Source organism: Salvelinus alpinus, chromosome 4 (genome assembly GCF_045679555.1).
Source record: "Salvelinus alpinus chromosome 4, SLU_Salpinus.1, whole genome shotgun sequence".
Taxonomy (NCBI): domain Eukaryota; kingdom Metazoa; phylum Chordata; class Actinopteri; order Salmoniformes; family Salmonidae; genus Salvelinus; species Salvelinus alpinus.
Genome location: NC_092089.1, coordinates 47,833,197 through 47,853,985, shown reverse-complemented (window position 1 = coordinate 47,853,985; position 20,789 = coordinate 47,833,197). Strand labels below are relative to the sequence as shown.

At 43.5% G+C, this 20,789-nt stretch overlaps 1 protein-coding gene across 2 annotated transcripts in view; it reads left to right on the top strand.

The window, feature by feature from the left end:
- The first annotated feature begins 408 nt into the window (after positions 1 to 408).
- LOC139573788 (diacylglycerol kinase beta-like) overlaps positions 409 to 20,789 on the top strand; it is a 53,704-nt gene continuing 33,323 nt past the window's right edge. Inside the window, exons 1-14 of one of the 2 annotated variants that reach the window (XM_071397652.1) lie at positions 409 to 493; positions 5,520 to 5,645; positions 9,936 to 10,012; positions 10,390 to 10,410; positions 10,519 to 10,666; positions 11,331 to 11,480; positions 13,212 to 13,261; positions 14,665 to 14,739; positions 14,930 to 15,049; positions 18,817 to 18,934; positions 19,156 to 19,244; positions 19,521 to 19,637; positions 20,102 to 20,200; positions 20,398 to 20,502. In XM_071397652.1, the coding sequence (XP_071253753.1) occupies positions 5,576 to 5,645; positions 9,936 to 10,012; positions 10,390 to 10,410; positions 10,519 to 10,666; positions 11,331 to 11,480; positions 13,212 to 13,261; positions 14,665 to 14,739; positions 14,930 to 15,049; positions 18,817 to 18,934; positions 19,156 to 19,244; positions 19,521 to 19,637; positions 20,102 to 20,200; positions 20,398 to 20,502 (1,239 nt within the window). In that variant the 5' untranslated portion in view covers positions 409 to 493; positions 5,520 to 5,575. The other variant, XM_071397651.1, reaches the window with a different exon arrangement.

Here is a 20,789-nt window from a genome sequence, read left to right as displayed (position 1 = left end):
TAAAATGTCAAGGACCCTGCCTATCATTTTTCCTATTGATTCTGAATGTAATTTGCCTTGGGCTGCTATCCAATAGCCCTCCACAGCTGCAGCACCACAGTGATGAGAGAATATTACTCCTGATTCATGTCTGTTGAGCACGACACCCCCTCCCCGAGACCCCCGGCCCTTGCCCCTTTCACATCCCATCAGTTCAATCAAGAGGTGTTCCCACAGGTCGCCGCGGTTACCACCTGCCTGCTGAATGCTAATGGTGACAAGCGCAACGGCAACGGGAGAGAGAGAACAGAAGAGAGAAAGTGAGGGATAGGGAAAGCGGGAGAGGGTGAGAGAAAGAGTGGGAGAGAGAGTGAGAGGGAGAGAGAGAGAGAGAAAGCGCGAGAGAGAGAGAGAGAGAGGGAGAGAGAGAGCGGGAGCTCAGGACATCAGCCTCACGAGGGAATAGTGGGGGAGCAGAAAGAGAAGGAGAGGAGGGATAAGGGTGACGTAAGCAGTGAGTATGGGAACTGATTATCATTGCGGACAAGCGGAGATCGTTCTGTGCTTTTTATCACTCTCCCTCTCACACACACACTCCCCCTTTTCTATTGGAGTGTCTATCCTCTAGCACTGACTGCTTCTAAACAAACACACACTTACACACACAAACACAGCCACACACGCATACTCTTACACACACAGCAGACGGGGGGGTCTAACACACACACACTCACAAACACACACACTCACATACACACCATCTGATGACAAACCTACGCTCTCCTCCAGTACATTCAGCGGGGACATGATGTGAGTGAGTGTGTGTATTTTGTATGTGAGCGTGTGAGAAAGAGCAAGATGCCTGTGTGTGAGAGTGTGTAAGCGTCATCTGTAAACATCTGTCTGGAAGACTACTCCCTGCTCCCGGCAGTCTGCCTTGGCTATCCAGCAGGTGAGTATCATGTTGATACTGCAGTCTATTGTTTGTTCGTTCATTGACCGTATGCGAGCGTGTATTTAGTGGGTGTGTAATGAAGTGGGTGTATTTGTTCATGTGTAGTGTCAGCTACTCTAGTTGTATCGCTGGTGTCTCTTGCAGTAGAATCCTCTACCGGGTATCATATTGCCGATGAATTAATTGATAGATGCAGCAACAGTGTTTGATAACCTGCGGTGGCACCACTGGAAATGAATCAAGCCTATCAGTATCACGGTGCTGCTACTACAAATACAGTTCACTGCTCGTGGATTTAGACTCGCAGCATTGAGACATTTGCTAAAGGGTTGAAGTACTGCTGTGATGCTGTTGTTGCAGTTCTATGGACATTATGATGAGGATTATGTGCATTATACTGTATGTGTACAAGTGGAGGCTGGTGGGAGGAGCTATAGGAGGACAGGCTCATTGGAATGGAATGGAAAAGGGAAAGGGGGTACAACGGAACGCCTTCAACTGAAATGTGTCTTCCGCTTTGAACCCAACCCTCTCTGAATCAGAGATGTCCGGGGGGGGCTGCCTTAATTGACGTCCACGTCTCAGACTAGAGGGAATGGAGTCAAACGTGGCTTCCATGTGTTTTATGTGTTTGATACCATTCCATGTATTACATTCCAGCCATTTACATTGAGGCCGTTCTCTTATAACTCCTCTCACCAGCCTCCACTGATGTAAAAGGATTATAAACAATAGAGAATGAGAATCATTTTAAAGCATGTTGCTTTCCTGTATATCTAACACTCGTAGGGAACAGAGTGTAAATGTGAATTACAAGACAAATATAACAACTAGTATTTATGATAGCGATAAGTATGTACGAGTCCTAGAGAGGGATTGCAGAGTAGCGATATGTATTTGTCACACAAGCAATAGATCAACGTTTATGGGAGGGAGTGCCAATGCCTGTAGCGAACGATTTGATTGACTTCTGTGATTTTTCGCAGTCTAAATAGCATAATAATGCATACATGGCACCACATTATGGTCTATTTAGCCACAGATACTGAATGTATTTCAGAGATGTACAGTATATTCTTCTTAAGTCATCTGTCAGTTCTGTACAATTGGATCAATAATATATAATATATAGCACTATATATAGTGCATTCGGAAAGTATTCCGGCCCCTTGACTTTTTCCACATTTTGTTACGTTACAGCCGTATTCTACAATTGATTAAATTGTTATTTTCGCTCATCAAGCTACACACAATAACCCATAATGACAAAGCAAAATATTTTTTGTAAATGAAATGTCAATGAAATATAACATTTACATAAGTATTCAGACACTTTACTCAGTACTTTGTTGAAGCACCTTTTGTCACGATCGTCGTAATGAGCGGACCAAGGCGCAGCGTGAGTATAGTTCCACATATCTTTAATCTCCGTGAAACAAACAAAACAATAAAGAAACAACGAAACGTGAAGTCATGATGTGCACACAGGCAACTAAACACAAACAATATCCCACAAAGCACAGGTGGGGAAATGGCTACCTAAATATGATCCCCAATCAGAGGCAATGATAAACAGCTGCCTCTAATTGGGAACCATATTAGCACCAACATAGAAATAGACATACTAGAACACCGCCTAGTCACGCCCTGACCTACTACACCGTAGAGAACCAAGGGCTCTCTATGGTCAGGGCGTGACACCTTTGGCAGCGATAACAGCCTCAAGTCTTATTGGGTATGACACTACAAGCTTGGTACACCTGTATTTGGGGAGTTCCTCCCATTCTTCTCCCATGCATATCCTCTCAAGCACTGCCAGGTTGGATGCTGCACAGCTATTTTCAGGTCTCTCCAGAGATGTTCGATCGGGTTCAAGTCCGGGCTCTGGCTGAGCCACTCAATGACATTCAGAGAGTTATCTCGAAGCTACTCATGCGTTGTCTTGGCTGTGTGCTTAGGGTCGTTGTCCTGTTGGAAGGTGAACCTTCGCCCCAGTCTGAGGTCCTGAGCGCTCTGGAGCAGGCTTTCATCAAGGATCTCGCTTCACTTTGCTCCGTCCATCTTTCCCTCGATGCTGACTAGTCTCCCAGTCCCTGCCGCTGAAAAACATCCCCACAGCATGATGCTGCCACCACCATGCTTCACTGTAGGGATGGTGCCAGGTTTCCTCCAGACGTGACGCTTGGCATTCAGGCCAAAGAGTTCCATCTTGGTTTCATCAGACCAGAGAATCTTGTTTCTCATGGTATGAGAGTCCTTTAGGTGCCTTTTGGCAAACTCCAAGCGGGCTGTCGTGCCTTTTACTCAGGAGTGGCTTCCGTCTGGCCACTCTACCATGAAGGCCTGATTGGTGGAATGCTGCAGAGATGGTTGACCTTCTGGAAGGTTCTCCCATCTCCACAGGGGAACTCTGGAGCTCTGTCAGAGTAACCATCGGGTTCTTGGTCACCTCCCTGACCAAGGCCCTTCTCCCCTGATTGCTCAGTTTGGCCGGGCGGCCAGCTCTAGGAAGAGTCTTGGTGGTTCCAAACTTCTTCCATTTAGGAATGATGGAGTCCACTGTCTTCTTTTGGTACGCTATCCTGTCTCGGAGCTCTACTGACAATTCCTTCAACCTCATGGCTTGGTTTTGCTCTGACATGCACTGTCAACTGTGGGACCTTATATAGACAGGTGTGTGCCTTTCCAAATCATGTCCAGTCAATTTAAGATACCACAGGTGGACTCCAATCAAGTTGTGGAAACACCTCAAGGATGAGCTTTGGAAACAGGGTGCAGCTGAGCTCAATTTCGAGTCTCATAGCAAAGGGTCTGAATACTTATGTAAATAAGGTTAAAACAAATATATAATACCTTATTTATTATAAAAAAATATTTTTGCTTTGTCACTAAGGGGTATTGCGTGTAGATTGATTAGAACAAAAATATAATTTAATCCTTTTAGAATAAGGCTGTAACGTAACAAAATGTGGAAAAGGGGAAGGGTTCTGAATACTTTCCGAATGCACCGTACGTGTCCATGCATATTCAAGTGTCTCAAGGGTTCCTTAAGTTTAGAACTGTGCGTTTACTATGGGTATGTTCAGGACATCCACATACAAACTATGCCTGTGCACAGATACACATATATGCGCAGACACACACGTACACGCACACGAATTCATGCATACTAGTACACACACACACGGATGATTTCATGCCAGCTCTTTCATTATGAAATAGTTGTGCACTGAGGTGGTAAAGTAATGTTACATGCATTTGTTGCTGTGAGGTTTTATAATTGGTCAGAAGGAATTGGGTCAAAAAGGAAGGAAGTTGGCTCTGAGAGTAACACAGGTGCATTAAGAGAGAGGAACATTTAGCTTCAGTAGCCCACAGAGCACAATACCCCAGGCTATATACTGTAGCAACCGACTAACCCCAAAACACTCATTCACACACACACACTCACACATGATTTATTTCTCTTTACATGAATGTGTAACGCTTTTTGAACCCTTCTCAATAGTTAAAGTAGTTACAATGTAGAACAGATTAACATTACAGTAAGCATATCTTGTATTGTGCTAACCCATTGATTGTGTGTGTGCGTGCGTGTGTGTGTGTGTGGGAGGGGGTCTACTGCAAGGGAAAAGTGGCATAACATCCCCTCTTTTCTGACACTGTCCAATCTTCTGTCACCATGGCATTGTCCATAATCAGTGATGCCAGCTGGCTGTCCCCTGGCAGCCGGCCCATCATTCTGTTGTCATCAAACAGCAGCAGCAGTCCTGGACAATCATGAATTAAACTCTTACATGTCCCTTATACTGTCTGTCATAAATGCTTCTTTAAGCATAAACTAAATGTTGTCCTCGGTACAGTTGAAGGATCTTAATTTGAGCCAGTTTGCTAAAGCAGGCAACAGGAAATGTGGATTATAATTAATGGACATTTTTGTAGGGGTTGGTACATTTTTTTAAGGGAAAATGAAGCCTGAAATTTCAACCTTTTTAAACCTCAAATACACTACGTGTTTTAAATGTCCTGCATTGCAGGAAAGTTCTCCTGCAACAGGGTGATCAAATTAAGATCCTACGTCTGTAAGTAGGACAGACGTCAAATAATGCATTGAGTTGATGAGTTCATGTTGGACATTGACATGCCATTTAGCAAATTACGAGCTAGCTATAGCACATAGTGCTGGATAGGACAAGATAGCATTGGCTTGGTTGTCAGTCGTACTAAGAGTCATGTACTTGTCTGATGTAATACTTATGATAGCATGAAAAATGCGTTCATTAGGGGGTTCAGTACGCATTATGAATCAAAAAAAGTCCACAGTCTCTAATTGACTAATTGACTGACAGACTGATATACCTTTTAGTTACAGATGGACATTTTAGTTTCTGCTAAACTACGCTATACTATACTATAGCAATGTAATGATGTGAGGATCAATATACAGTAATTTTATGCAATTTTATGACCGGAGATGATGGAATGAATGTCAGAACCCAAACCAAATCTCCTTCTGTTAGAAGTCCGCCACAAGAGACTATGATGAAAGAGGCCTAACAACATGTTTTTCTACGTTCTGTTCCAGAGAGTGGACTGTGGGCTGATAGTTTGGGGATGTGAGGAAGAAGAGGACTCATCACAATGACCAACCAAGACAAGTGGGTCACTCTGACCCCAGCTGAATTCTCCCTTCTGCAGGAGTACGCTCAATGTAAGTCTGTGTCTCTGACAGTGTGTTTGTGTGTGTGTGTGTGTGCGTGTGTGTGCACGTGCGTACACGTGTACACCGTCACTTATACTCTCACAATCAAGTTTAAACTTCATTGAAAATGGAATCTAGTCACGTATAAAATGGGACACTGGATTAGTAAACCACTGTAGAGCCCATCCCAGCAGTATGCCCTAATCCACCTCACTGAGAGAGAGATTTTCCTACTGCTTGACTATGGCAGGATAACAGAGCCCAGTTACTGTAATGGTGACTGCATAAGAGCAGAGAATATCTCCATGCACTGCCACTGTGTTATGAAACCCAGCCTAATCCAACTTGATTTGGTGTAAAGCTCAAACAGTACAAAACCCCCTCTTTCTCTGATGACTTGGAATCATCCATATGTCTGTAATCTGTTATTTGGCGCCCCTTCTGATTTTGCAGCATACCAGCTCAAGCATTAAATCTGTCTGGTGCTCTGGTGCTGTTTATGTTAAACCATTATTAATCATAACACAAAAGCTTCCCCTGCGGGCCAAAGAGAGTTATGAACCTCTTGAAGTTATACTGCAAGTATTCAGATTTTTGGAAATGAAACATTTGACTGTGCAAGTTTTGAGATGGATGGTTTTGTTGCCTTTCAATGGGAATAGTGAGATATACTGAAACCTTTCTTGCGTTGGTTGTTTCCAGGGTAACAATTAGATTGAGTAACATTATTATTTGCAATATTGAATATATTTTGGTTTTAAAATATTTTTTCGGAAAAGGAAGGAATCTCAAAAGACTTCCCACATGACCACAACAATAAGAACTTCATCCCAGTATAATAGAGGAGAATAAAACAACAGAGCTAATTTGAGCAGCAATAAAGATCCTAAATCTATATAGCGTCTTGACTGGAGGTTATTTTATTAGATATTCACATACCTCAGTCCAAATCTGCTTTTTTTGCTTGGGATCTCTTCTGCAGGCAAAGGGTTTCACTTGGCCATGACATCTCTCTCGTTATTTGTTCTACGTGTTTTGACAGAATTGTTCCGCCGACTGTAAGCAACTCTCCAGCCTCTCTTTACTGTCTCTGATTGGGATCGTTTCTCTTCTTCTGCAGTGTTTACCAGGGGCGCAGCTTTGGTTCTAGAAGTGGGGGGGACATAAGATCAGATTTAATATTGCAGATAGATTGTGGCTTCTATCAATGTAATTGTCTGCATCATTTCCAATCCCCCATGTATTTTTTGTAAATATTTTACATAAATGTATATATTAAAAAAAATATATATATATGAGGGATTGGAAATCATACAGACAATTTACATCTGCAATATTAAAGCTGATCTAGCCTCTAAAAAAAATCCAGCTCCGCTATAATGTCTGAAAGTCTGAGAAGAGACAGGGTTTGGGACCAGGGGGTAATGAGAAGGAAAGAAAGAGTGAGGGACAGTGTGTGATAGAGAGATTTGGATAACCGTGTTTCAATGGGCTCACAGCTAGTCATTATGCTCCGTGTGCAGCGTCAGGTTATAAAATATCCCATTCTCCGAGCTGCAACAATGGACCTTCCGCTGTTTCCACCTCTCCCTCCCTCCTTTTCAGTCCCTCCAGCTTACTTTAGCCTCTCCCCCACACCCTCTTCTCATTAAAAGGTGAAGTGAGCGATATTGCACACTTTTCCTCACTTCAGATACCGCATGAGCACCAATACTCTACAGTCTACTTCACTGCAGTTATGACTTCATAATCAGAGACGATTATTAGAATGGATTTTTTTTGCACAGTGACGTTGCGGTTTGTATTTTCCCAGGTGCTGTGTAAAAGAACACTGATGTGACATGCATTTTGGCCTAAAGTAACCTACACTAAGTAATTTCCTTTTGAAGTGTTAGCATAAGGACGACAACGTGACAGTTTTTTGACCGTGTAGAGGAGTGATAAAAAAACAGTGCATGAGTTAATACTTTTTAATAAATTTTGGTGGGTTTATCACGCAGGCAACCAGTCACACGTTTCATGGTCTCACATGGTCATCCTTCAAAATCTAGCCTTGTTGCTCCAGAAGCTACTGTCACGCCCTGACCATAGAGAGCCTGTTATTCTCTATGTTGGTTAGGTCGGGGTGTGACTAGGGTGGGTCATCTAGGTAATTATATATTATAGTTTTCTCTTCCTAATAAAAAGGATGGAAACATACCACGCTGCATTTTGGTCCACTCCTTATGATGATCGTGACAGAAGATCCCACCACCAAAGGACCAAGCAGCGTGGCCAGGAGGAGCAGACATCCTGGGCCCGGGAGAGAAAGGAGGATCAACGGCGACTCCGAAGTTCACGACCACGACAGAAGCCCGAGAGGCAGCCCCCAAACATTTTTAGGGGGGGCACACGGGTTGTTCGGCGAAGCCGAGGGGCGAGTCTGGGAGCGAAGAGGAATATTGGGATAGACTGAGCGAGGAGTATTTTGAGATAGTTGAGGGGAGTGATGAGGTAGAGTGGATGGTTTGGTGTCTGGAGCAAGACAGTTGCTGTGAGGAGCTTGGGACCAGTCAGGCACCATGTTTTGCGGAGATACGCAATGTGTCTCCAGTGCGCATCCACAGCCTGGTGCGTTCTGTGCCAGCTCCTCGCACTTGCCGTGTGAAAGTGAGCATCCAACCAGGACGGGTTGTGCCGGCTCAGCGCTCCTGGTCTCCAGTACACCTCCTCGGTCCAGGATATCCTGCGCTGGCTCTACGCACTGTGTCACCAGTGCACCTTCACAGCCCAGTGCGTCCGGTGCCAGCGACCCGCACTTGCCGGGCTAAAGTGAGCATCCAGCCAGGACGGGTTGTGCCAGCTCTACGCTCTAGACCTCCACAGTCTAGTACGTCCTGTGCCTCCTCCCTGCACTCGTCCTGAGGTGCGTGTCATCAGCCGGGTGCCACCTCTACCGGTCCCACGCATCAGGCCTCCAGTGCGCCTCCACAGTCCAGTACGTCCTGTGCCTCCTCCTCGCGCTCGTCTTGAGGTGCGTGTCACCAGCCCGGTACCACCAGTGCCGGCCCCATGCACAGAGCTTCCGGCGACAGTTCCCAGTCCAGAGCTTCCGGCGACAGTTCCCAGTCCAAAACTTCCGGCGACAGTTCCCAGTCCAGAGCTTCCGACGACAGTTCCCAGTCCAGAGCTTCCGGCGACAGTCCCCAGTCCAGAGCTTCCGGCGACAGTTCCCAGTCCAGAGCTTCCGGCGACAGTTCCCAGTCCAGAGCTTCCGGCGACAGTTCCCAGTCCGGAGCCTCCGGCGACAGTTCCCAGTCCGGAGCCTCCGGCGACAGTTCCCAGTCCGGAGCCTCCTGCGAGGGTTCCCAGTCCGGAGCCTCCGGCGAGGGTTCCCAGTCCGGAGCCTCCGGCAACGATCTACGGTCAGGAGTCCCCGGCGACAATCCACGGTCCGGAGTCCCTGGCGACGACCCACTGTCCGGAGTCCCCGGCGACGATCCAGGGTCCGGTGCCTCCCGCAACGATCCACGGTCCGGTGCCTCCGGCGACGATCCTCGGTCTGGAGTCCCCGGCGACGACCCACGGTCCGGTTCCTCCGGCGAGGGGGGGTACTGTCACGCCCTGACCATAGAGAGCCTAGGGTGGGTCATCTAGGTAATTTTATATCTATGTTGGCCTGGTATCAGCTGTTTATCGTTGTCTCTGATTGGGGATCATATTTAGGCAGCCATTTCCCCTTTGTGCTTTGTGCGATCTTGTCTAGGTATAGTTGCCTGTAAGCACTACTCTGAGCTTCACGTTTCGTTTTTTCGCGTTATTGTTTTTATTATTTGAGGTTTCTCTTCCTAATAAAAAGGATGGAAACATACCACGCTGCATTTTGGTCCACTGCTTATGACGATCGTGACAGCTACAAATATCATAATGGAACAGCTAGAATAACATAATAAAACAATGTCTACACCAGGGGCCCAAATGGACCAGTCCTGCCAGGACACTCCTAGGGCTACACTCCCATAGTTTGAAAATACAGGAAGAGACCTTGACAGGAACCAGACCAAACGGACCAGGCAGAGGCGTCTAACCTCCTACCGGATCCAGAGTCTGGTGATTCCTCCTGTAATTTCGATGCGGTCTGGCGGGTGTCAGATCTAATTCCTCCTGAGCTGTAGACTGGATCTTTTGCACTCTAACTCCAAGTTTAGAGATAATTGGATGAGATCCCGCAGTGGGATCTCCCTTCACGGACATGATATGAATTGCTATTTAATGGGAAGCCTTTATGGTTATAACATGTGTTGAGTGTTTTTCTTTTAGACTCAACCAAGAAGCTGAAAGATGTGCTGCAGGAGTTTCATGGAGATGGAGTGTTGGCGAAATATAACCCAGAGGAGGTAGTCTTTCTTTCCATAAGACACTATTCTGGTAGTAATGTGGCATCATTAGCATTGCATGAACCCTTGTAGAACTATTTTAAGGCTTCTTCATAATGTAGAACACTACCATCACTTCAGACTTGCTACCAATTCTTGGTCATTTTGATATCAACAACATTCAACAATGATATCGGTCTATAGTCACCTCAGACCAATATATCTTTGTTAAGTTTGGGTTTTTGAAAGTAAGAGGCACTACTTACTTTGGTTATAGTGGAAATGCCGAAAATGTCACACCATGGTTGTTTGTATGCTTTACAGGATATGAGTAACTTACTTTTTTTTTAAAGTTTGATTTATTGAGATGCCCAATGTCTTTATTCAATGCTGCATAGAGGAAAGACATACTCAATCAGGTAATGCATTCCTTGTTCTCCCACGCATGATTTGGTAATGATATGGTAATCAAAGATTCCTTCATGGGAATTATACCAACCAGGATCATGTTCTGTGTCTTGTTTCAGGAGATTGACTTTGAAGGATTCAAGGTCTTCATGCATACGTTTCTGGAGAGCGAGTTGGCAGAGGAGTTCTGTCAACACCTCTTCTTATCATTCAGTAACAAGGGACCAAAACCCAGCCCCTCTTCCATAGACAAGCCCAGAGTTACTGGTAAGACCCTGCACTTCAGCTATAACCTTCAGATGTCCCTAAGAGGCAAAGTAGCTTTTATGTTGTCTGTGTGCGCTGTTACTGAATCTTTAAAGCTACTTTGCCCTTAGGAACACCGTACCTTTACTTCAGACAGAAGCAAAGGAACAGATCGAGAAGGCACAGAAACTATGACCTCAGCAGCAGACAAATAAAAACCTAAAGTTGTTTAGGTCTGCTTTAGTTTTTACTCCTACCACAAAGAGCATGTATGTTCACTTGGTGATAGATACTGTTGTAATTGGTTCAGTATTGTTAACTCTGTCGTCAGACCACCCCAGATTGCCTTGTTGTTGTGGACTGTAGCTTACAGGCAAGTCATTGAGTGCAGTGTATGTAGCCACAGCTTGTACTTTTTCACAAAATGTCCAAGCTGTACGTGTCCTGAGGTACTACCTACAATCATCATAAACTAAACTGTGCTGTCTAGTCAACATTTACTACCGTAATATTGGCAAAAACCACACCTATATAACATCTGCAATCAATTTCACAACATGAATTTACATTTATTGGTAGACAGTTTGAAAGACAGTTTGAGGTTGACATTAGAGGCATAAAGCTCAGCAATGATCCTAACCGGCCTACCTTTTGACCTTCTTCTCTGGCCTTCTTCTCTCTGCAGGCCTCAAGCTGATCAAAGGGAACTCGACCCCTCTGAAGGTGCCCCCTCTACCCAGGACTCTGCCCAGACCTCTAGGCATGGTTCAACTGAAGGACATCGTCTGCTACCTCTCACTGCTGGAGGGTGGCCGACCCGAGGACAAACTGGAGTGTGAGGACTAATGATTGTTTTTCCTCTAAAAGGGGAATATACTGGCGCTCACTTGGCTATAATGCAGAATTAGGATTTCCAGAACAAGAATGTTATTTTGTGGTTTACCCGTGAGAATAATGACATTTGTGTACCGTAAATACAGACACTCGTAGCCAAATGAGATAGAGCTTCATCCCAGTACACTGCTATATATTTCCCATTACCTAAGGAGGAGTAGCAGTCTAGCCTTTTCACTGTAGTCTACTTGAATCATTATGTTTACTGAAAGCCCTTATTAGCGTTGCCATGGTATCTCTTTATTCTACTTAAACTTTAGATGTGTACTTATTTATTTATGATGTTCAATTATCTAATATAATATCAGACTTTCTATGTGTTCTTATAATTCTCATCCAACTGCTGAATAATTGAAGAACAGAGCTGTTCATTAAGGATTAAGTGTGTTAATAATTTAGCTGGTCTGGCCCAGGGAGCACATCATTGGTTTAGCCTTGGATGCTACAGTATCTCTCCTTGTAGAGAGAATCCCACTCTGCCCACCCTACCCCTCCTTCCGTCCAGCCTCAATGATGTCTTGTGGAGCTAAATAGGGCCCTCTGCTGGTTCTTCTAAGAATGACAGGTTTCAATTTACACTTACAGTACATTCATTTTAGCTGCTATATCTGTAGGTCTACATACCTTGTGCAAAGTCAGGGAATGCATGGCAAAAAGAGAAACATCGAGAAAGTGAGTATTGATCATCATCAGTAGCAAGCTAAATTCCCTTGGTTCTGTATGATTGAGGAAATACACCCTATGTCACCACAGTGGATTTAGTTATTGTTACTGCAACTAGTACTAGTTCGGCTTTGAAGAGGAGGTGAGGTGATAACAACAATAAATAACAGTCTTTATACTCTAGGTTCATAGGGTTAGACAACTTAGCTCTGTGCTTTTTCTGAGTGACTCGAGTGTATGCTATTCCTCTCGTCTCTCTAAACCACAAACACCTTCCCAGCTCCAGCAGAGTTCTCATTCCTCCAGGCATCTACCTCACTTCCCCTTCCTCCGGCCCCAGTGGACCGACATGACTGCACCACAGCAGGAAGCTGTCAATTAGCTCCTAATTAGCGTCTGACAACCAGCAGCTTGACGTCAACCCCATATGAAATGAACAACCCCCCTCTTCGAGTCCTTAGTGAACTCACCAGCTCACCCTCCTCAATCCAGCTGGGTTTGTCACCAGCCGCACCACTACTGAGATTGAGGGAGTGGGTAGCGTCACGCTGAGACTGGGCTAAAAACACTTTTTCCACGTATTGGGAATACCCATTAGTATGTAAATTACTTGGGGCAGAGGAGAGTGTTGTCACGATTATATTACTATAGAACTGGTGTGTGTGTGTCTGTCAGTCACTCTTGTATTAGATAGCCAATCACTGTTCTGGTGAGGGAGCTGTCTGTTTCCATGGTGATGGTGTTAAGTTGTGGCTGGGGGCTAGTGCAAGAACCAATCAGACTTCAACACTGAGATGCTAAGAACACTTTTATGAGGGGAAACATTGCTTTGAATTGATGGGAGTTCAATAGCTGATTGTACCCTTAAAAACTAAAGGAAGTTTTTGTGCTTCAACATAGTAAAGTGCATCCATGAAACTAAATTGGTAGTAAAAATGTGTCTCAATGACATCTATTGCATCTCAAAGAACAATTGAAACTCATAAATGTTTGATCTCTTTCTCTACAGTTATGTTTCGTCTCTATGATACAGATGGGAATGGGTCTCTGGATAGTTCGGTAATCATTTTTCCTTCTTCATACATATTCAAAGAATATGCCAAACATTTGAACACAGCCTTACATGAAACATCATCTTTGTTATTTGCTAAAGCCTATACCAGTGCCATGTTTGGTTCTGTCCTATACACGTCGTGTTATTTACTGTACTGAAAAATGATTTGGTGCTGCAACCTGAGCTCAAGGGTAGACTTAACATAGTAAATGTAAATCCGTGACACTCCAATTAGAATGATATGTTACGTTTCGTATGGCATGTATTCATTTGTGGATGTATGTCATCCATTTCGTATGATATGTTACAAATTTGCAATATGTATGATATGTTACGAATTCCAATTTGTTGTGGCTAACGTTAGCTAGGTGGCTACCGTTAGCTAGGCTAGGGGGTAGGTGGTAGGGGTTAAGGTTAGGGCTAGGGCTAGGGGAAGGGTTAGCTAACATGCTTGTAGTTGCAAAGTTGCTAAAAAGTAGTAAGTAGTTGTAAAGTTGCTGATTAGCTAAAATGCTAAAGTTGTCCGTGATGAGATACGAACACGCAGTCTTTTGGGTTGCTAGACGTTCGCGTTATAAGTCTACCCATTCACCCCGACCAACCACCCTGCTTTTGTTTTTGCCTTAAGTAACCTTCTGTATTATTTAACTATACCAAACATAACATATCATACTAATTTGAGTGTCTCAGATTTACATTTACTATGTTACGTCTAGTCTGAGACCATGCTGGGTAGAATTGTACATAATAGCTACCTAATGTTCTATAAATACAATTATGCAGTAGAGAACCTTCTGGAAATCTGAATCTTAGTCATTCTAACCATGACACTGACATATGGAAATGTAGAATATTTTGTACAATATAATCTAAAGTAACATTACACATGCCCGAGTGGTGCAGCGGTCTAAGGCACTGCATCTCAGTGCAAGAGGCATCACTACAGTCCCTGGTTTGAATCCAGGTTGTATCACATCCGGCCGTGATTGGGATTCCCATAGTGCAGCACACAATTGGCCCAGTGTCGTCCGGGTTTGGCCGGGTAGGCCGTCATTGTAAATAAGAATTTGTTCTGAACTGACTTGCCTGGTTAAATAAAGGTTAAATAAAAAAAAGCTTTGGCTTGTTGCGGAGGAGCAGGCGAGTAAATGTTGCATGTGATGACTCTCCACTAGACGATAATTGCCCTCCCGTAGGGCAACCATTGTAATTAAGTCATCAAGCCTGTATCAGTTTTCAAGCTGCTTTTGTTGTGCATTGTACAACTCTCCTTAAGAGAGGGAAGATTGAACCAACTGACTATTACATGCTGTTCATCAGTCTAAAACCATTGATGTTTGTCGTCAACTGAAGAATGGCTATTGTACCATAGATATGTTTTGACACAAGATTTGTTTTCTACTTCTAGGAACTGGAGCACATCGTCTCTCAAATGATGCATGTTGCTGAGTACTTGGAATGGGACGTGACAGAATTGAAGCCGGTAAAATACATATTTTTCATAAACATTTAATATACTGCAGATCCATAGACCTAAAGATCTAGGGCCCCCTAGTTTCAGTTATATCAATAACAAGAAAATACTGTAACTTTGTAAAGCTTGAATGAGGGTGTCATATATTTAATCTGTGTTGACAGATCCCACTGTACTGTCTCTGATTGGTTGTGAGTAGATTCTGCAGGAGATGATGCAGGAGATCGACTATGACCATGACGGTACTGTGTCTCTAGAGGAGTGGATCCAGGGAGGCAGCACGACCATCCCCCTGCTGGTACTACTGGGACTAGAGACGGTGAGTAGTCAAGAAAGTGTTACCTAAACATCATCACTGTTCTTACTTTCAATGGCAGATTTTCTAGACCAGAGCCATAGAGATTGTCTATGTAAGGCTCTGAGGTGTCCAATTATGGTCCTGGAAAGCCACAGTGTGTGCAGGATTTAGTTCAAGCCCAGTTCTAGGCCAAATGCAGCCATTTTTATTTCAATATCAAATCATATCTGGGTAACAATTTAGTACCTTCATGTAAAAAATAAACAAAAATACAGTATATCACAAAAGTGAGTACACCCCTCACATTTTTGTAAATATTTGAGTATATCTTTTCATGTGACAACACTGAAGAAATGACACTTTGCTACAATGTAAATTAGTGAGTGTACAGCTTGTATAACAGTGTAAATTTGCTGTCCCCTCAAAATAACTCAACACACAGCCATTAATGTCTAAACCGCTGGCAACAAAAGTGAGTACACCCCTAAGTGAAAATGTCCAAATTGGGCCCAAAGTGTCAATATTTTGTGTGGCCACCATCATTTTCCAGCACTGCCTTAACCCTCTTGGGCATGGAGTTCACCAGAGCTTCACAGGTTGCCACTGGAGTCCTCTTCCATGGCGACATCACGGAGCTGGTGGATGTTAGAGACCTTGCACTCCTCCACCTTCCGTTTGAGGATGCCCCACAGATGCTCAATAGGGTTTAGGTCTGGAGACATGCTTGGCCAGTCCATCACCTTTACCCTCAGCTTCTTTAGCAAGGCAGTGGTCGTCTTGGAGGTGTGTTTGGGGTCGTTATCATGTTGGAATACTGCCCTGCGGCCCAGTCTCCGAAGGGAGGGGATCATGCTCTGCTTCAGTATGTCACAGTATATGTTGGCATTCATGGTTCCCTCAATGAACTGTAGCTCCCCAGTGCCGGCAGCACTCATGCAGCCCCAGACCACTCCCACCACCATACTTGACTGTAGGCAAGACATACTTGTCTTTGTACTCACCTGGTTGCCGCCACACAGGCTTGACACCATCTGAACCAAATAAGTTTATCTTGGTCTCATCAGACCACAGGACATGGTTCCAGTAATCCATGTCCTTAGTCTGCTTGTCTTCAGCAAACTGTTTGTGGGCTTTCTTGTGCATCATCTTTAGAAGAGGCGTCCTTCTGGGACGACAGCCATGCAGACCAATTTGATGCAGTGTACGGCGTATGGTCTGAGCACTGACAGGCTGACCCCCCACCCCTTCAACCTCTGCAGCAATGCTGGCAGCACTCATATTTCCCAAAGACAACCTCTGGATATGACGCTGAGCACGTGCACTCAACCTCTTTGGTCGACCATGGCGAGGCCTGTTCTGAGTGGAACCTGTCCAGTTAAACCGCTGTATGGTCTTGGCCACCGTGCTGCAGCTCAGTTTCAGGGTCTTGGCAATCTTCTTATAGCCCAGGCCATCTTTATGTAGAGCAACAATTCTTTTTTCAGATCCTCAGAGAGTTCTTTGCCATGAGGTGCCATGTTGAACTACCAGTGGCCAGTCAGTATGAGGGAGTGTGAGAGCGATGACACCAAATTTAACACACCTACTCCCCATTCACACCTGAGACCTTGTAACGCTAACGAGTCACATGAGGGAAAATGGCTAATTGGTCCCAATTTGGACATTTTCACTTAGGAGTGTACTCACTTTTGTTGCCAGCGGTTTAGACATTAATGGCTGTGTGTTGAGTTATTTTGAGGGGACAGCAAATTTACACTGTTATACAAGCTGTTCACTCACTACTTTACATTGTAGCAAAGTGTCATTTCTTCAGTGTTGTCACATGAAAAGATATACTCAAATATTTACAAAAATGTGAGGGGTGTACTCACTTTTGTGATATACTGTAGCTTTTAAGCAAAAAATATTTCTCACGCTAGAACTTTGCTAGGACTGTCTGGTAGCAGTCTGAGGGGAAACTGAAAACTAGCTGTTATTGGCACACAGTAAAAAAGGGGTGTAAAAATTACAGTGTTGACTTATTTTAACCCAGGATGACTATTTTCAACACTATGAGGAGTCAATGAGCTCTAGTGTCGAAATTAAATCGGAGTGTAAAATTATGCGGTCATTGCAGTGTAAATTCAACTCAATTCAGTGGAATTTTAACACCATTTTGAGTCAAATTAACTCTGAAAAACAGTGTTGAATTCAACTCTATAGGATTTTAATTAAATATTTTATTTTTACTGTGCAGGCAGGTTTGGAACTCTCTTTTTTCTTGGTCTATTAACTTATTTACCGCCTGGTGATGTCACCAGGGAAGCCGAAACTCCGTTCATGCAAAACCTGCTAATTACTGTAGGTCCTGTGTAGATTGTATTTTCAACCAGCTACTGGGTCGTTACACAAAATGGCTGCCTTTTGCGTCCCTTTGATATTTTAAGTAGAAATTATGCACCAATATTGAATTTTAAAAGCATGTTATATTAAATGAAGTGCACTTTAATATAGACCACATGAAGAATTCAATACATCTTGTTTTTAATATGAATAAAGGCTTGCTAAAGTGCCAAGATTTCAATCTACTTAATCCAAAAATGTATCCAAGTTACACCATCATTGTAAAGCTCTAGTTATTTTTTCTTGCTTTGACAAAGTCATTTATGAAGATTGTGATTTATTTCTCATGTGATTAGTGATTCATTTACGCATGTCCCTCATGTTCCTAACCCTGTTGAGTGAATTGAACTCTTGTTTACATTTGGCGGAACTAGTCCTTTCAAAATATGTATTTCAAAAGAAACGTTGAACATCTAATAGTCATATAATAGTGCAAAAGCAGGTGAGCTGGTTCTACTCTTTTTGGCCATTTTCTGGTGTTTTTGGGTGGGAAACTGTGCGGGGTCGAACAAAACACGTCTTCCCTGTTACCCATAGATAGACAAGCTAGAAATGTTTTAGATATGTAATTGTTTTGTAAAAACTTGCATTCAATTGCCCCTCCCTGTTGCACACAACAATCAGACAGTGTTAGTTTCATCAGCTGTTGTTGTATAATATGATAGAAAACACAGACTAAACAGAATTTTGACTGCGTTGGCCCTTTAAACCCACCATAGCCTGATTCACACTACCAAGCCAAACCGAGCCAAGGCAAGCTGTACAAGGACAGCCTGGTTCCTCATCCACCATAGTTGCTGGAACCGTGCTGGAAAGGACAATGTGGGGAAACAATATTTGAGCCAGCACAGTATGGTTGGGGTGTGAATCAGGTACAAGGTCTGGACATTCCCACCACTTCCTAACTAGTCAATAGCTTCGTCAGACGGCACCACTGATGTCCCAGCTCTCCTTGTCCACTAGATGGAGTCCTCTTTTCAGTTTTTTGCTGCCTTTGTCTTCAATGATCTTGAACAAGTCGTCACTTATCACAGGCTAAGTAGACAGTCTCTTACAGTGACATCAGACTGTCATTTTGCTGTGATTGACGTAATAGGTGACATGATTAATGACACGGGATTAAAGGGAAGAACCCAGGCAATCCTCCCCACTAAAGTTGATGGCTTTGGAGAACAGTAAAAAAATATCCAAATCTTTCACATGGGCCACATTCAGTTGCCAAACGTTGTCGAGCGCTGCAGATAAAAATGCCATGAAAAGAGCCGGTGTGATTCCTTATTGTGCATGTCAGAGAGGCATGTTTGTTTTACATGGCCTATTTATATCTGCCATGTAACGAATCACCCAACCATCAACCAGTCAATAATTAACCAATCAATCAAACCAATCAATCATCTTTCCTTTAGAATGTGAAAGACGATGGGCAGCACGTGTGGAGACTGAAGCACTTCAACAAGCCGGCCTACTGTAACCTGTGTCTGAACATGCTTATAGGCCTGGGCAAGCAAGGGCTGTGCTGCTCATGTGAGTATGGTAACATCAACAGTTGTCTCCTCATGTCTACTCTCATTTTTAACATTCATAAAAGGTTTATTCCATGCACTTTTTCATCATTAAGAAGGCATTTTTGTGACCCAAATCGCCCCTCGGAAATGTGTATCTCCAACCTCAATTTAGTGTTTGCTATTCTTAGTTGTTTTTGTGATTTTTTGGGGGGGTCAAAATGTGTGTTCCACCTCTCCCAGTCTGCAAGTACACTGTCCATGAGCGCTGTGTGGCCCGTGCTCCTCCGTCGTGCATCAAAACATACGTGAAGAGCAAGAAAAACACAGAGGTGCGTCCAATTGGAGTGTTTACTAATCGGCACGCTCGGATCAGCGATGCCCCACGGAGCTTAGATCCAGGGCTCATTCCTCACTAATGGAATTAAACAACTCATTCTGATACTAAGCATAGCTAATTACAATATTTAGTCTGGTTTAAATACATGCCCAATACACAGACAGTATTGTTACAATTCTTGATTTCTTTCTTTCTTACTATTGTGGATTTCTGACTTGTTTTCTGTTCTGCTTTTCTCATCTGTTTCTCTCTGTTTCTCGCTCCACAGGTGATGCACCATTTCTGGGTGGAGGGAAACTGCCCGACCAAGTGTGACAAGTGTCACAAAACCATTAAGTGTTACCAGGGTTTGACTGGGCTTCACTGTGTGTGGTGCCAAGTCACGGTACGCCCCCCCTGAGGAGAATCAGCCACCTCCTCATTATTTTCCACTGTTTCTTGCTGTTTATGATTTCTTTTTTGCACCTTTTATCCGAGTCCTCTCACTTTGCCAATTTACACCAAGTAACAGTTACTTCCAGTATTCTGCTAATAGAAAATAAACCACATTAAAAATGTGTTTTGATATCATTCTTTTTTAAATAAACCCAGTGTTAGGAGTTGTGTTTTTGTAAATCACACAACATGCGCTTGCTTTTTACGCAACAGCACTTGGTGTTTAGCTAAAACCAATTATACATAGCTGATACAAACTGAACTTTATATTTTATGGCCCCCATACATTTTAAAGGAACTGAACTCTAATCTCAAATTACAATCAAATGAAAGGTAACATTGAACAATATGTTATGATCTTGAATGTCACCCTAATACTAATATGGTTGTAATTGAATGTTTCCCCTTATCCAGCTTCATAATAAGTGTGCCTCCCATGTGAAACCTGAGTGTGACTGTGGACCACTGAAGGACCATATCCTGCCTCCCAACACAATCTGTCCTGTCGTACTGGTGAGTTTAACATTCAAAACGATGCCATATTCTGCTTATATACAAATTTACCACAGGATAGCTTTATGAAAAGATATGTATATTTCCTCATACATAGATCACAGTTTCCCATATTTATAGTGGCACTATCTTTTTGATAATGTCTATTAGATTGTTTTCAAGATGCCCATTTCTACTCTCTGCACTTTGACCCCCAGGAAAGACAGTCTACGGTGAGGAAAGATTCCAGATCCAGCCAATCAGGAGGCAGAGGGAAGATGCAGAGAGCCAACTCAGTCACAGTGGATGGCCAAGGACTACAGGTGACAATCCAAACCTTTTTCATTTTCTTCAAAATGTTGTCGAAATTTGTGAAAAATGTGTACTGTAAATTGACATTTCTAATCTAACCACAATTTAGCCTTTGATGGGCGCAGGATAATATGAAATGACACTGGTGGGATTAATATGAGATTAGTTTCTACTGGTGAACAAAACAAGAATCAGCTCCATCCAAATCCTCCCTAATATCTAACAGACAGACAACCGGTGACAATCAACCTGAATCATCTCCCCGCCATATCCATCTCTGCCTTCTCCGGCTAACCAG